Genomic DNA, 15,784 nt, shown 5'->3' on the forward strand with positions numbered 1-15,784 from the left:
AAGAAGAGATGAACGATGAGCACCGTTTGGCTATCGTTACTTATGAACACAGTTTGGATATCATTAATTCACACATTACAACATTAGAATGATTGCTTCAGGGTCATACTGTGCAAATTTTGATAACATTAACCTGAGAGGGAAGCAAGCTGATACTAGTACCATCACACAGCCTTCTTGCTGGTATAACAGTGCAGGTGCCCACCTAGCCTGAATCCTTTATATCACAAGGGCTAATAAATAGAAGTTGAAACTTCAACATATTTACAGTATCATCACGACCTAATATCCTGGAAGAAAACCCAAATGTATTGAATATGAAATAGTCAGTACATGTGAAGAGAATAACAAAGGCTACCAAAGAAGACATTTAAAACACCAATGTAATGAAAGAGGGCCAGAGACAAGCAAGAACTAGACGGGATACAATGTGGGAGTATGCGACAGGGCAGAGGATTCAGCTTCAGAGCAGTGCAATAGAACTGATGGCAAGGAAGAATAGAAAGGAAGGCAAGGATACACTACCTCACCCACAGGTAATCTGGAACAGGGAAATTCAGAAGAAATAAAAATGAAAGAAGGAAAGGATGAAGTAATCGCTTCAGAACACACAAAGGAAAATCCAGTCTGTACTCACTTGATCAAATTCTCGCTGGTGAAGCCAAACTTTAAGGAGTAGAATTCCATCTCTTATACAAGGACGATTCTCCAGCACTTCAGACAGAAAATCTTCATTCATATTAAATACCAGATCACGAAGTACATTTGTATTGTAATGTGGTGTAGGAATAGTTGTTTCTAGCAGAGGGTAAAAAAAAGAAGTCATTAACTGAAATTATTTCAAGCAAGCAAGTGAGCTTCTTACACAACTGTTGATATCACGGTCATAGTCCTAGGACCTCCAGTGTTACATGGAAACCAAACCACAGGGACATGACCTTCCATTTCCAAAATTGCACATCCATTTGATCTGGATTCAAAATACTATCACCTCGGTGAGTAGCCAGTGACAATGCCACATGAATGTCTCGAAAAGACTTCCAAAAAATTATATTAACTCCATTTATGCTCCTATTATACAAGTATTACAGTGCAGATGATAGACAACAATGCAAAACATCAATGTTTTTTTATTATAATTTCTAACCTACACTACAACAGCACGAATATGTTCCAACTGTGTAGGAAAAAGCTGGTCTAGAAAGCCAAGAATAATGGTCAAGAGGATTTGTCATGCTGACCACGCATCATCTCATTATTTGCAGCTTTTTGGGCTGAGCAACGGTCGCTTGGTAGTCCAAGGCCTGCCCCAGCTGTAGCGCCATGGGGTTTGGTCTGGTTTGGTGTAACAAAAAAGAAACTACATCTCCACCTTACAAAAGCATATATTTTGCTATGTGTTTTACTTCATACAGACAGGTCTTACAGTGACGATGGGATAGGACTGGGAAGGAAGCAACCGTGGCCTTAGCACAGCCCCAGCATTTGCATGGTGTGAAAATAGGAAACCACGGAAAACCATCTTCAGGCTTTGAACCCAATCTCTCAATATCTCCCAAATGTTGGCGATTACCCCATGGACAAAAAGTGGGAGCACTTGGTTTGGTCTTTTATCAAAAGCAGCGGCGAGAGGTATGTATCAGTGCATGCCGTAGCTATGAACGATAAAGCCTTTGTGAATGAAATATTTCTACAGTATAACATAAGCATAGTGGTCAGAATAAACCAGTGAGCTTAGATAGGGCTAACACACTGTATGGGTGTTCCAGAACAGTATAAATTAAGTAGAAAGAGTTCTTGATGTAAAAATCCTTAAACCAAGGAGATAGTTATAATCGGTCTCAACCACTCATATTACAATGCTTTCAGATATTCAGCTGCAGGAGATGTTCACAAGTTCGGTTCCGGAAAGCAGTGATCGCCAAGCATTTACAGTCTGGCAGAAACGCAAGTGGGAGAGGTTCTTGGGAATGAGAACAATAACTGAGCTGTTATTTCCTGCTACAGTGACGCAGCATACAGCATCAAGCAGACGGCATCATTAGACCAATGTTGACCACAACCCCGATGGCAAAGAGGATCATCACAAAAGTGCCATCATGCACAAAATCATCCATGGTGGCCCGAACCAGGCTGACATTCTTCAACACGATGGGGACAGATAAGGTCTGGTCTTATTTCATTATGTAAGAGGGCAAGTTTTGTACCCAGCTGCTGTAAATAATATAGTGTAATTGTTTAAATACCGCTCCATGGCAAATTGTTGTGGTGGCTAGAGTGAGGTCAAAGTATTGCATGACGGGATATTTTGTAGTTGGACTGCCCAAGAGTGTATTAGATTAAAAAGTGTCAACAGAAAGGATAATGCGTGTGTAGCTTGTTATATGTTGTGTCTCTTTTGTGTTTGTTTACATGGTCATCTGTGTAAGTGGAGTTAAGAAGATCCACACTAGGGGCAAACAGGGAAGAGACAGGAGGCATCCGGAAGAGTTTAAATATGCATGTGATTTTCTTTTCTGTAACTTAAACGACTGAAAATCTTTTTTAAGTTACATTTAACTAAGTCGACACTGGAAAGTATGACTTCCTTCTTAACAAATTTTCTTTTCTGTGTTCCATTTAGTGTATGAATTTCCAGGTATAGATGGATGGAGTGGCTGCTGGCATGAGCGACCATTTTGTGATGTTTCAGTAGTTATGGTCTTCTTAAAATAAGGCAGAAGGGCTGGCAGGACTACTGACATTAACTGAGGAATTGAGGAAATGTTGAGACACACGAATGAACGGCTGAGAAAGACTGGCGATTATAGATATATGCGATGACATAATGATTAGATAAAATATTTAGTAAACGTGGACTGTGTTTTGTTAATGGAGGAGACATCCCTGTGGATAACAGAAGAGAGAGAATTTGTATCCAGTTTGCCTGTGCCAGGTAGAAAGCTGAAGTATTTGTATAGTCCGTAGACAACAAAACAAAGAATTCTGCTGCATTCTTCCCAGCTGAGAGGTACAAGAGAAATATGTAAGCAGTGGGCCAGGCTGAGCCTATGCAATCCCTGGGTTGGCTTTACAGCTGTTTGTGAACCAGGAAGTTAAATGAATGGAAGAGTGAAACCCCACCCCATTCTTACGAGGGGGCATGAGCATGCGTAAATTTATATTTCTTGTTAATTTGTTGTTCTTCCCTCCACATCAGATATCTTCATACACTGTCATGTGCATTTTCCCACATTCTCACTGGTTTTGCATAATTTGTCTTATTGTAAAGATGGGATCACAAGTCAATCTATCCCTTCTAAACCCAAACTGCCGTTCTCCAAATTTCTCTTTTCTCTAATTCATTCAAATTCTTTCAAATATCTTGGCTGTGTGTGAAATTAGGGTGATGCCTCTATAATACTTGCATTTCTTCCCACCTGCCATTTTAATAATATATAATCATGATTCCTTTTCCCCCAATCTTTTGAGACTCATTTCCCTTCCATCATCATCATCATCATCATCATCATCATCATCATCATTTCCCAACTCCAGTTTCCCGGGAGTGGTGTACAAGCGCTCGCCATCTCCTTCTGTCTTTATACATCTTCTGATCCAGTACATCCTCCCATTTGTATCCTCTCTCCTCCAGATCTGATCTTACAGTCTCTATCCAACGTTTTCTTGGTCGTCCCTGTGGTCTTCTTCCTACGAGATTAAGGTCGAAATATTTTCTGTTAGGTCTTTCCCTGTTCATTATCATTATGTCCCCATACCACTGAAGTCTGCGTTTCTTCATGACACTGATAATAGGAACCTCAATACCAGCTACTTTCCTATTCACTTCATTTCTGATTTTGTCCTTTCTGGTTGTTTGGTTCATGGTTCTAATGAATCTCATTTCAGTTGCTTGGATTCTACTGAAGTCTTTGTTTAATAGGGTACATGTTTCTAAACCGTACGTGAGGATTGGTACGAAGTAAGTGTGGTACATGATTGTTTTCGCTTTCTGTGGTATTTTGCAGTCCCAGAGAAGATTTCTGACTTGACTGTAGAAGTTCGATGCTTTCTGTGTCCTGCTGAGTATTTCCTGCCTAACAGTGTTGTCTTTCAAGATTGTGCTTCCGAGGTACTTGAAGTGGGAAGCTGATTCAATTTTTGCTCCTTCCAGAAATATATTTGAGCTTGTTCCGTTGATGGTCATTTCCACTGTCTTTGTTTTGCTCATCTTCAGTCCAGAATTTTTGAATGTGTTTTTCCATTCATTTTCTTCTGAACTTCAGCTTCTGTCTCTCCCCATAAAAGCACATCGTCAGCAAATACCAGGGCGTTTGGTTCACTGTCCATTTTCTTGATATATTTGATAACCTTGTCCACTACTATTATGAACACCGAGCTCGATAGCTGCAGTCGCTTAAGTGCGGACAGTATCCAGTATTCGGGAGATAGTAGGTTCGAACCCCACTGTCAGCAGCCCTGAAAATGGTTTTCCGTGGTTTCCCATTTTCACACCAGGCAAATGCTGGGGCTGTACTTTAATTAAGGCCACGGCCGCTTCCTTCCAACTCCTAGCCCTTCCCTGTCCCATCATCGCCATAAGACCTATCTGTGTGTGTCGGTGCGACGCAAAGCAACTAGCAAAAAAAAAAAACCTATTATGAACAGGAATGGAGACAGAGCACTTCCTTGTTGGACACCTCTCTTTGTTTCAAACCATTTTGATTGTCCGTTGCCTACCTGGACACAGCTGTAGCACTTCTGGTATAGCATCTTGACTTTGTCAATTAAGTACTTTGGTACCTTTAGGTCTTCAGACATTCCCATATCTTGTTTCGAGGAACACTATCATATGCTTTTTCAATGTCCACAAATGCAATCACAAGATTTCTTCCGTATTCCCAGTGCTTTTCTGTCAGCATCTTTACTGCAAAGATAAGATCCACAGTACTTCGACCTTTCCTGAACCCATGTTGTTCTTCCTCAAGTAAAGGTTCCACTATCTTCCTAAGTCTTGTTTCTATGATCTTTTCCAGCAGCTTCAGTGAGTGTGACAACAGCGTGATGCTTCTGTAATTTCCACAATTCCGTTGGTTGCCCTTTTTGAACAGTGGGATGATGACCCCTTTACTCCAATCTTCTGGAATGTCGTTACTTTCCCAAATCATTGATAACACTCTATATAGCCAATTCAAGCCTGGTATTCCAGCTGCCTTTATCATGTCTGAGCTGAGATCCTCAAAGCCTGGGGACTTCCCATTTTGCATGCTCTTTAGTGCTGTTTCTACCTCAAGCCATGTTAATGGGTATTTGTTGCTTTTGGCTTCATCTACACTACAATCATTGGTGGTGGTGTTGCCCCATCTCCATCATGTTGAAGTACTTCTTCATTTCATCCCTGATCCCTTCCTCTGTTTGTATTAAGCTACCATCATCTGTTTCCAGTGCAAGGATGTTTATAGTTTTATTTCTTTTACTGTTTACTATTTTGTATAGTAGTTTCCTACTTCCGTGACAGTCTTCCTCTACCCTTGCAGTAAAGTCATCCCAGCACTTTTCCTTTTCTTCCTGGATCAGTCTTTTTACAGCCAGTTTCTTTTTCCGGTATTCCTGTACTAGATGTTCAATTTCTAATTCATTTCGTCTAACGTCTGTTTTCTGTTTTTCGAGGTCTAATTTTCTTTTCAGTATATTTCCATCTTTTACTGCTGTCTTCACTCGGTCATTCCACCAAGGTGTTCCCTTCCATATTATTTTAATCTATTTAGCTACTGCATACCCATTGGTCCTGCTGGGATTATAATTTCTAGCGTCACCTTGTTCATCCTCGCAGCCCTTCCTTTTTTCATCCTACTTTCAGCCCACCCAATCAATGTATCAATGTTTTGCTTTATTTTATGGGTATCTTCAGACCATTGCTTGGAATCTTTAAATCAGCATTATAAATATTATTCCACGACAACACAACATATACATAAAGATATAGCTCAATCACTGTATAAATGTATAATGAGAAGTTCCTTAAATTAAAATTAAAGGACTATTACATACTATCACGTCCTTTCAGTATCCCAGTCTAAAATTGAGGATTTTCCCCTAAAATACAAATGTTCTGATGATGATGATGATTATGCTTGTTGTTTACAGGGGCCTAATATCTAGGTCATCGGCTCCTAATGGTACGAAATGAGGCAAAAAGTAATGACAATTTAAAAGTCCAAAATCATCCACTGACCAGAATTCAAAACGTGATGACGAAGAATGAATGGATGAATGTCAATGCAAAACAAATAGTGGATCCGACCCGCAATGCCCCATAAACTAGCATAAAACAGTATTACTGACCAAGGGACTGATTCTAAAGCACAATCCTGAATCTATGATGCTTGTTGCCTAAAGGGGTCCAAAATCCAGGTTATTGACCCCTCATAATGGTACTTATCGCTAGTAAAGTAGAACCATGGTATTTGTCATGTTGCAGTACTAATCCAAAGTATCGTAGACTCACGGTTTTACACACATTATGGTACTACTCCCAGGTAATATAATACGCACATGTAACGCAGACCAAGGGTGTTTCTCACATTGCGACGCCACTTACAGGCAACTCAAACCTACGGTGCTCCTTACATAGGTGTACTAATCACAGGGACTCATACTATCCCGTAGTGTTCCTCACATAGTGGGTACTAATCAAAGGCAATGCAGACCCACGGTGTCGCTCATATGGTGGTACTAATCACAGGCAACACCCAGATCCGTGGTGTTTTTCACATAATGGTACTAATTACAGGCAACGTAAGCCCGTGGTGTTCCGCATGTAGTGGTACTAATCACAAACCTATTGTGTACCTAACATAGTGGTACTACTTCCACAGTGCTGAAGATTTTCTATATGGTACCCTAGTTTAGGTCTTCTTGGCCAGTGATATGAAATTTTTTAAATAAAAGGTCGCACATAAAACTGGAAGTCCCATGGCTATGATCACAACATGAAACTACAAGCTTGGTTTTTCCTTGTCAAAGCTGCTCACTCTTTCATGAATAGTAGTTCAGCTTCAAAATTATTTATAGCACTAGTGTAGCAGAACATATTCTAACAATGAACAGAAAATAGTTTAACAAAGGCTTCAAAGATGAAAGTCACTGTTGCCTGATAATCTTACAAGACTGATATTAAAAAGTCTTTAATGATAGAAGAAAATAATGCTCTACAACAAATTAAATATATAAATGACAGAAAAAACAGTCCTCACCTTCTTCAGTAAATGAACTCCCAAGATACCAATTAGCCTTGATGTTGCTTCTGTCCGGAGAAAATCTAGTCAGTCTAAAAACTTCCGGAGCCACAGAAGTATGTAACACAACAGTAATATGATTTCCCAGCTTTCCACTTGGTTTCATTTCCAGAACAGGTTTCAATGGGTTTCCGTGGATGTGTGAGAAAAACAGAGATTTAACAAGCTCATTATCCTGCAACTTTGAGGCTAAGAAAGCTATATACATAGCTCGTTTAAGATCATATCTAAGATTCATATGGTCTCCTTTCTGGAAGCATTCCTGATAACAAAAGGAACAATAATGTAGTATTAATGTTAAAAGAAATTTTAAATGAGGATACTCAGAAATGCACTATGGAAGTGTAAACTAATAAGGGAATATTTGTAATTCTCCACTAAATTCTCAAAATTTGTACGTAACATTGTACCAATTTCTGACCAAATCATGTTACTACTACTGTAATTATATCTTAAGGCAGAATTCCACTGAGGCAGAATTTGGGCAACTGGAGCATGCAACAGTGGCGCATGCTGCAGTGGACTTTTAATTGAGGAAATACGGCACAACATGTACCATACAGCTGTGTGGCACGAGACATGTTGTGATCTGTTGAACGCTCTCTGATGCCACATGCCTCAAAAATATACTTGGAGAACAGAGTTGCCTGGGATCCGGCAGTGTGTGGATCAGTGCTACAATTTCCGTGTGACGAGATGGAGTGGGCTATGGAAAAAACTGCAAATTTAACTGAGAATTACCACAATGCTCCGGAATTGTGGAATGTAACTTTGACTGATTATAAAAACAACTGCATTAAGATGGATACATTGAAACGGCTCTCAGGTAAATACAGTGTGTCCCACTCCCAGAGTGGCTGAGAAACAACATGCATGTTCCGAGCTGTATATTCATAACCTCCTTCGTATTCTATTACAATATTATTACATTTACTGCTTATTTATGCACCCAATAGCCTTTATCATGAGCATTAACCTCTTTCATTTTTTTTTTCATTTTTTTTAATACTGGCGTTGTAAGTGGTGTCCTTCAGCATTCAAACATTTCTGGAATCTTCTAATGAAATTGCTATTCACACACACAAGTTCCTGCATAATTGTCCTAATTACCGTTGTTATATTGTTTTTAAGTTCATCTATAGTGTGAGGATTAATTCTGTGGCAAATAAAAGTTGCACATAGTAAGATCAGGGGAGCGGGGGGGCGCCATAACCCCTTGCCTCTATGCCTTGTAAAGAACCACGTGCAGTATGAGCTGTGGCAGAATCCTGCTGGATCTCCTTATCTGTCAACATTTGAAAAAATTATGCGAGAATATCTGTGCGGTATCTCTCTGAATTTATGGTATCGTTGAGAAATGTGAGGCCTAACATCCGTTCTACAGTTACAGCACACCATACACCAATTTTCTGGTCATGTAAAGAACTTTGTGAATTAATCGTGGATTTTGAGTGCAACAATACCTATTGTTTTGTGAAGAAACATGACCACTTAAATGAAACCATGCCTCATCTGAGAAAATTATTAAATGTAGTTCAACAATGCCGTCACAATATTTTTGCAATGTCCAATTGCAGAAATTTACTCTGGCTTCATCATCACAAGGTCATAATTGGTAGACAACAGGCACTAAGTAAGGTTTTAATTACAATATTTTAGTATCCCTATGTATTCATGATTTTGAGATACTGACTTCTTGTGCAACACGTCATACAGAGTTAGTGGAATATCGTACGAAAGATGCGTTAATGTCGTCAACTTTTTCTTCCGATAGAACCCTTCATTTTGGTTTAGGAATTGCAGCATTAAGTGATCCTGTTGTTCTTAATTTATTCACGAGACAACTAACTGTTTCTCTAGCTGGAACTGCAACCCCCGGAAATCTCTCCTGAAATCGCCTACACACCTCTCTACATGACTCCGTTGTTACATGTGTCATACATAAAAACTCTTTGCTCAAGCATGAATTTCACTGGCATTTCAACGGTGTAATAATGTAAGTAATTTAACTAATTCTAGTGCCATTCAGCCACACATGCTCTTGCAAACAAACTTATCACTTCACGGCTTCCCACGACACAAAAACTTGAGTAACTGACCGCCTCGTGGTTATGCAGTGAGACAGCATAGCTGCCTCTGTGGATCAGTGGTAGAGTGTCGGCCTCCGGAACCCAAGATAGCGGGTTCAAACCCGGCAGAGGTAGTCAGATTTTTGAAGGGCGGAAAAAAGTCCATTCGACACTCCATGTCGTATGTTGTCGGCATGTAAAAGATCTCTGGTGACACAATTGGTGTTTATCCGACAAAATTCATTAAATCTCAGCCATAGACTCCCAAGAGAGTTTCGGTTGACTCTGTCTGGCATCTAGTGCGCCTAGAGTAAAACGGAACATCGAAATTGACGGGCAGACAGCCAGATGGCGGTCAAATTAAAATGTCTGCATATGGTAGCTGAGGCCATACGATTATTATTATTATTTTATTAGTGAGTCAGCCTGAGGTTATAAATACACCGCTCGGAGCGTGAATGTGTATGTTGACTGCCAGCCCCACTGGGTGCGAGACACACTGTATAACAGCAGTGTTCAGGAACTAAGAAGGAAAAAAAATTGCGTTCAGCTTTCCACTGAGAGCACAAAAGAATTCAGAAAATGAAACCTAGAGGTGCTTCTCCATTGAGAGGAAAAATGTGGTTTGAGTATAATCTACTTGCCTTTCTTCTTCACATGGTTTGAGCATAATCTATTTACCTTTCTTCTTCACATTGATGCTCCGAGAAAAACTGCTTCAACATCAGGTGGCAATGGAGAGCTAATTTTAAGTCACTCCTTTCCTTTTAATAAATAAAATAAGTTAACTGCTTATGAACTTCTGTAACTACAATTATGCAAAGTCTTCCACTGTTTCATCACAGTCTTTATCTTCCTTTCTATGTCTGCTTATTGCCATAGTTTCCATAAGTTATCTTTCTTTCTATTGGTATAAGTTTATTAGAAATGTTAAATGTAAGAGGGTAAAGTAATCAGAATAAGGTTACAATATTCTAATACATTTTAATAAAAATGTTGATTATGATTAAATTTCAGTGTACAAGAAGCTTCTACAACTTCCTGTAGCTCTAAGCATTCCGATTCCTGTCACGGTACACTGCCTTCATCTGATGAAATACTCCATAAACTCATCCCTATTGGCTTTCACCTCTTAAGAATTCTGACGTGGTTTGTTTTCCAAAGGCTCCATGCCTGTATTAACTTGAATTTCCCAGAGGGTCCATGCTTGCATCAGCTTGGATCACTCCGCGCCATGATCCAGAAATTATGCTACTATCTTAGGTGTCGCATCAAATGTCCCCAGAGGCGAATAAAGAGATACTGAGATAGAACGTTTCAAGAGGAAAGTTGTTCAGATAAATGCATGTGGTAGTTACTCGATTTTCTAAACTAATCTTCATAGGCTTTCCAAATACTTGGAAAACACTGGCCAGCAATCCGAAGCAGTTCTCTACTATTCTGCGAGCATGTGAATGTCTGTAATTGTAGATTCTAGGGAGCAAGCCTTTATCGTAACAAACAGCGTATGGTTTCATAAAGTGCTCTTGTAAGGGAAATGTACCTTCCACCACAAGAACATAAGGCGATGATGTTCCTCTTTCTGGAGGAAGTTCTGGAGTTGGGAGGAAAAAATTTGTTTTCTGATAAATTCTTCTAAAAGCCAGTTTTCAGAATACTCCACCATCCAAAATCTTCCTTGACATCCAACATCAGTGTACAGGAAGCAATATATTGCATCAGTGACTGCCATCAACACGATGATGAACGTTTCCTTGTAATTAAAAAGCTGACTGCAACTTCCTCTTGGGCACTTCACGAGAACATGTTTTCCATCACATGCGGCAATACAGTGAGGATAATTCCATGAAGTCTCAAAATCACGTGATACTCTTTCCCACTCTTCTTGTTTGTTTGGAACCTGAGAACAATTACTTTGTTATTAGAAAAGTTATTCTTTAAACGTTACTTAATTACTCCTTGACGCTTGACGCTATGGTCTTTGTAGAACCTTGGTCTCCGCAACAATCTTCTTCCAAAGCTCTCTTTGATGCCTTGGTCCTCCATCTACGGACTAACATGGTACGTAGATCAGCCTCCACCTCTTCTTGGTCTACCTCTACATCGTCTTCCACCTGGATGCCCCTCCAGCACTTTCTTAGGTTCTCTTGTAGTCTCCATTTGATGGACATGTCCTAGCCAACACACTCTAGCAGTCTTCATCAAGGATACTATATCCTGTTCTTGGTACAGGTCTCTAAGTTCCTGATTTGATCTAATACACCATCCCAGCTCAGTTTTAACTGGCCCAAAAATCTTTCTAAATACCTTTCTTTCCCAAGTCATTAACCTATTTCCTTCTGTTTTATTTAATAACCAGATCTCAGCTCCATATGTAACTAGTGGTCTAATGACAGTCTTATAAATTATCAACTTAGCTTTCCTGAATATTTGTTTGTTTCTTACTGTTTAATTAAGGCAGCATAGCATCGATTTCCTGCGTCCAGTCCAGCGCTTATTTCCTTTTTTGTTTAATTTTGTGAAGTAATCAGAGCACCTAGATTTCTTAATTCCTGTACCCCTTCAAAACACTTTTCTCCACACCTAAGTGCATTTGCAGGTTGACTAGATCTGGAACTCACTAGGAACTTAGTTTTATTGTTATTCACTACCAGTCCAACTTGCTGTGCTCCCCTCTCCAATTCTTCATACGTTTCAAGAAGTGCATTCTTTGTACGAGAAATTATGGCCACATCATCTGCATATGCCAATATTTGAATTAGTCTATTATATATGTTCCTTTCACGATTTGCAGTGATGGTATGCACAGCTGTTTCTAAAGAAATATTGCAGAGGACAGCAGACAATGGATCTCCTTGCCTCAAACCCACTTTTACATCAATGGTTCACAATACTTTTCCTTGTACACATACCTTAGATTTACTTCTGCTCAAAGCTGTTTTCACCAACCTAATCAGTTTCCCAGGATAACCAAGGGCTTTCATTTCAATGAGTAGTTTTTCTCTTCACACTGAATCGTACATTTGTTTAAAATCAACATACAGTTGATACAGTGATATGTTATATTCATAGTACCTCTCCAGGATGAGCCTCATTGTAAAGATATGAACAGTTTGCACGAAATCCACATTGATATTCTCCAAGAACCTGCTCTGCTTTGTGTGTTAGACGCTTAGATATTATTATGGTAAAGATCTTGTACCCTATGCACAAAAGAGATATCTCTCTATAATTTTCACATTTCAATTTATTTCCTTTCTTAAGAATTGGGTACACTAAAGCTGTTTCCCATTCTTCTCGTAATTTCTCTGCTCGCCAGATTTCCAATAACAACTTATACAATGTTTGTATCAATACCGTTTCACCATATTTTAGCAACTCAGCTGTTATTCCATCTTCCTCTGGTGACTTATTCTTCATCAATAAGAGGACACTACTGCATTCCTCAGATTCATCACCATTAGATTCACTATTTGGCAATCCTAATTCATATTCTTCATTTTGTATTTTAACTGGATTCAAAACCTCCTCAAAATATTTCACCCATCTTTCTAATATTTCCTGGGTATTTCCTTCCTTATTTTGTATGCAGCTTACTCTTGGTTGAAATCCACTTTTCCTCTGCTTTATGTTTCTATAAAACTTCCTACTTCTCTTATCCTCACAATCTTGTTGCATCTCTTTTATCAAATTTTTTCCATTGCTCTTTTCTTTTTTCTACGAAGATGCTTAGCTTCCCTTCTGATTCCACATGTTTGATGAGTAGCTCTTGTTGCCCTTTGCTTATATATCATCCTTGCTTTATTTCTTTTCTCCAAGGCTACCTTTACTTCCTCATCATACCAATCCTTCCTTGGGTGTTTCTTTCTCCTAGTACCTCCTGGACTGCATTCGTGATGGCTTCTTTAATCACCCATCATGATTCATCCACTGTTACTGCATTTTTATGGTTTTTCAAACCTTCAACTTGTCTTTCATATTCCTTCCTCCATGCATCATCAAGTTGTTCTTAGTTAAATCCGTTCCTCCTTTCTGCTTCACCTCTGACTCTTACCGCAAGCTTTTGTTTCAATTTAGCTTTCACCAAATAGTGGTCTGAAATCTATATCCGCACCTCTATAAGTGTGCACATCCTGTACTGTACATTTGATGCATGTATTTTATCAATCAGTATATGGTCGATTTGATTCTTGGTGTTCCCACCTGGTGCCTCCCAAGTTTCTTTATGAATTCCCTTCTGCTCAAATGTAGTGCTACTGATTAACATTCTTTGCTATAGTGAAGTCAAAAGCCGTACCCCATTGTTGTTACTTTCCATATGTTAACTCTGTGCTCCTATTGTGGGTCTAAATCCTTCCTCTTGTCCCACTTTTGCACTGAAGTCCCCAGTTACTATTTTAATGTCATGTCTAGGTGCCTCATTGTACTGTTTCTCAAGCTCTTCATAAAACTTATCCTTTAGTTCATCTTCCTTTTCCGTAGGTGCATGTACGCTTATAAGTGTATAATTGAAGAAATGGTCCCTGATTCTCATGACTAGGGCCCGGATTCATATGCACTAAAAACTCCAAAAATATGCATGAACATATGCACTAAAAATGTTGAAAATATGCACATGACCTCAAGTCACCAATTATGTTCCGGATTCTGCACATCTTCTGTTAAAGGTTTCAAACAGAAAAGATTTCTCTGTTTGTTATTCTCCAAGATACATTTGATCAGTGTGTTTCTGTACACTCGGCTTACATTGTGACATGGCAGAATCTCCCAGACTCACTCTGTTTATAATTTTACCAAAGAAGGGTGGTAAGTTGAAGAATTATGTCACACTGCAAGTTACTAGTGGGCTAGGAAGAAAATTTTTTTGTTGATGACTTCTTATATTTTTCACAAATTGAGGAGCATTTTCCCAAAACTCGATAAATGCAAAAATTTTCGAAACTGAGTTATGCAAGCTAATGTTATTAGTTTGACCTTGCTCACCATCCTGCGCAATCATCCTTTGCATAAGTCGATATTTGCCGTGTATAGAAGTGGTTGAAATCACTAGGTTTTTACAAAAGTCGATATATGCTCTCAGAAAATTAAAGCAAAAGTCAATAAATGCAGTTAACTATTAATCACGTGACATTCTCATGGATAATCGGAAGAGTTATTCTGTGGAACAATGGAATGCCGGACTCCTTTATTGAAAGGATGTATTCTTGGAACTGCATGCCATATGTTCCCGTGATTAGCCCTCATTGTCGTCGACAAAATGAAACTCATTTCTTGAGAAGTTTTAAAGAAGTTACTGTGTGAGGAACTATTTCACTCTACAACAGTATGAATAATGAATCTGAAGATTTTGAAACTGGCGTGCCGGTTCAGGAATGTGTCGGTGGAAGAAAGTCTAGATACAAGAAAAGGGTACCTGGAAAGCTGGCTAGAACTAAAAACGAACTTAATATTAAATGCATTCATGGACTCAAAAGACTTGCCCATAAGTACAGAAACTAAAAGGATGAAACAATTCAAAGCTGCTGAACTCTGCTATGAAGATATCACAGAATTCCATCATCATGTGACTTCTTTAAACAAGATCAATCAAAACAAGTTACAAGGTCTGTCTATAATTTCAATATCATGTTTTGTAGTTATAATAAAAGACATAAGAGAGTCTCCATATCAGTATACCTGCTTCGCATACCCAGTGGAAGTTGAAGTTCTGAAAATGAAATCCAACCATGAGGCATTGCTAAAATCCTCTGTTTTACCAAAGAAAAATATGGTGAGCAAAGAAAAGAAGAAGAATGTTCAAGCTCAGTTAAATTTTTTTGAAATATCAGATGATGCTGTGGATTTCTACAGGGTCGTGTTAGAAGACAAGTAACAGCCTTCTGATGGCCATGTGTTTTGATGAGTTCTTAAATATTGAGTAGACTATTTTGTAAGACTTAATTTTACTTTAACCTGTGTGATATTAATGTGTTCATTCATTACAATAGGATTGATAATATAGGTTAATACCTAACTTTGTCTTATGTTACTTTGCTTGATGCTAAGTATATTAGAATCTAATAATAGTATGTAATCTTACAACACCAAGTAGCCTATATTATAAAATGTATGACAACGGAACTCAAAAATCAATGAATATTCAAAAACTATTATTCACAAGTTAACAAAAATAAAAATAAGTAAATAATTCCATAAACAAAAGTATATCATTCAGTTAAAAGTATTAATGTGAAGTTCCATTTTACCAGAATATTTGCATATATCGACTTTTGAAAAAACTTGAGAAAATTATCTTCTAATCTTACCTCATCCACCTTAAGTTTCAAGTTATATTCAGGCACCGTGCTTGTCTCTATTGGAACTAATATCTACAAAAATTTGAAATGTTTCATGCATATGCTTCTAAATGAAAATAAAAAAACACATTTCCCGAAAAAT

The 15,784-nt window shown here is 38.5% G+C and overlaps 1 protein-coding gene across 2 annotated transcripts in view; it reads right to left on the reverse strand.

Moving 5' to 3' along the window:
• Mat89Ba (nucleolar protein 6 Mat89Ba) overlaps positions 1-15,784 on the reverse strand; it is a 332,508-nt gene that overhangs the window by 204,060 nt on the left and 112,664 nt on the right. For both annotated transcript variants that reach the window (XM_067137975.2, XM_067137976.2), the window contains 2 exons: positions 7,236-7,539; positions 638-798 (listed from right to left, as the gene is read on the reverse strand). In XM_067137975.2, coding sequence (XP_066994076.2) covers positions 638-798; positions 7,236-7,539 — 465 coding nt within the window. The remainder of the gene's footprint in view (positions 1-637; positions 799-7,235; positions 7,540-15,784) is intronic.

Source organism: Anabrus simplex, chromosome 1 (genome assembly GCF_040414725.1).
Source record: "Anabrus simplex isolate iqAnaSimp1 chromosome 1, ASM4041472v1, whole genome shotgun sequence".
Classification (NCBI taxonomy): Eukaryota; Metazoa; Arthropoda; class Insecta; order Orthoptera; family Tettigoniidae; genus Anabrus; species Anabrus simplex.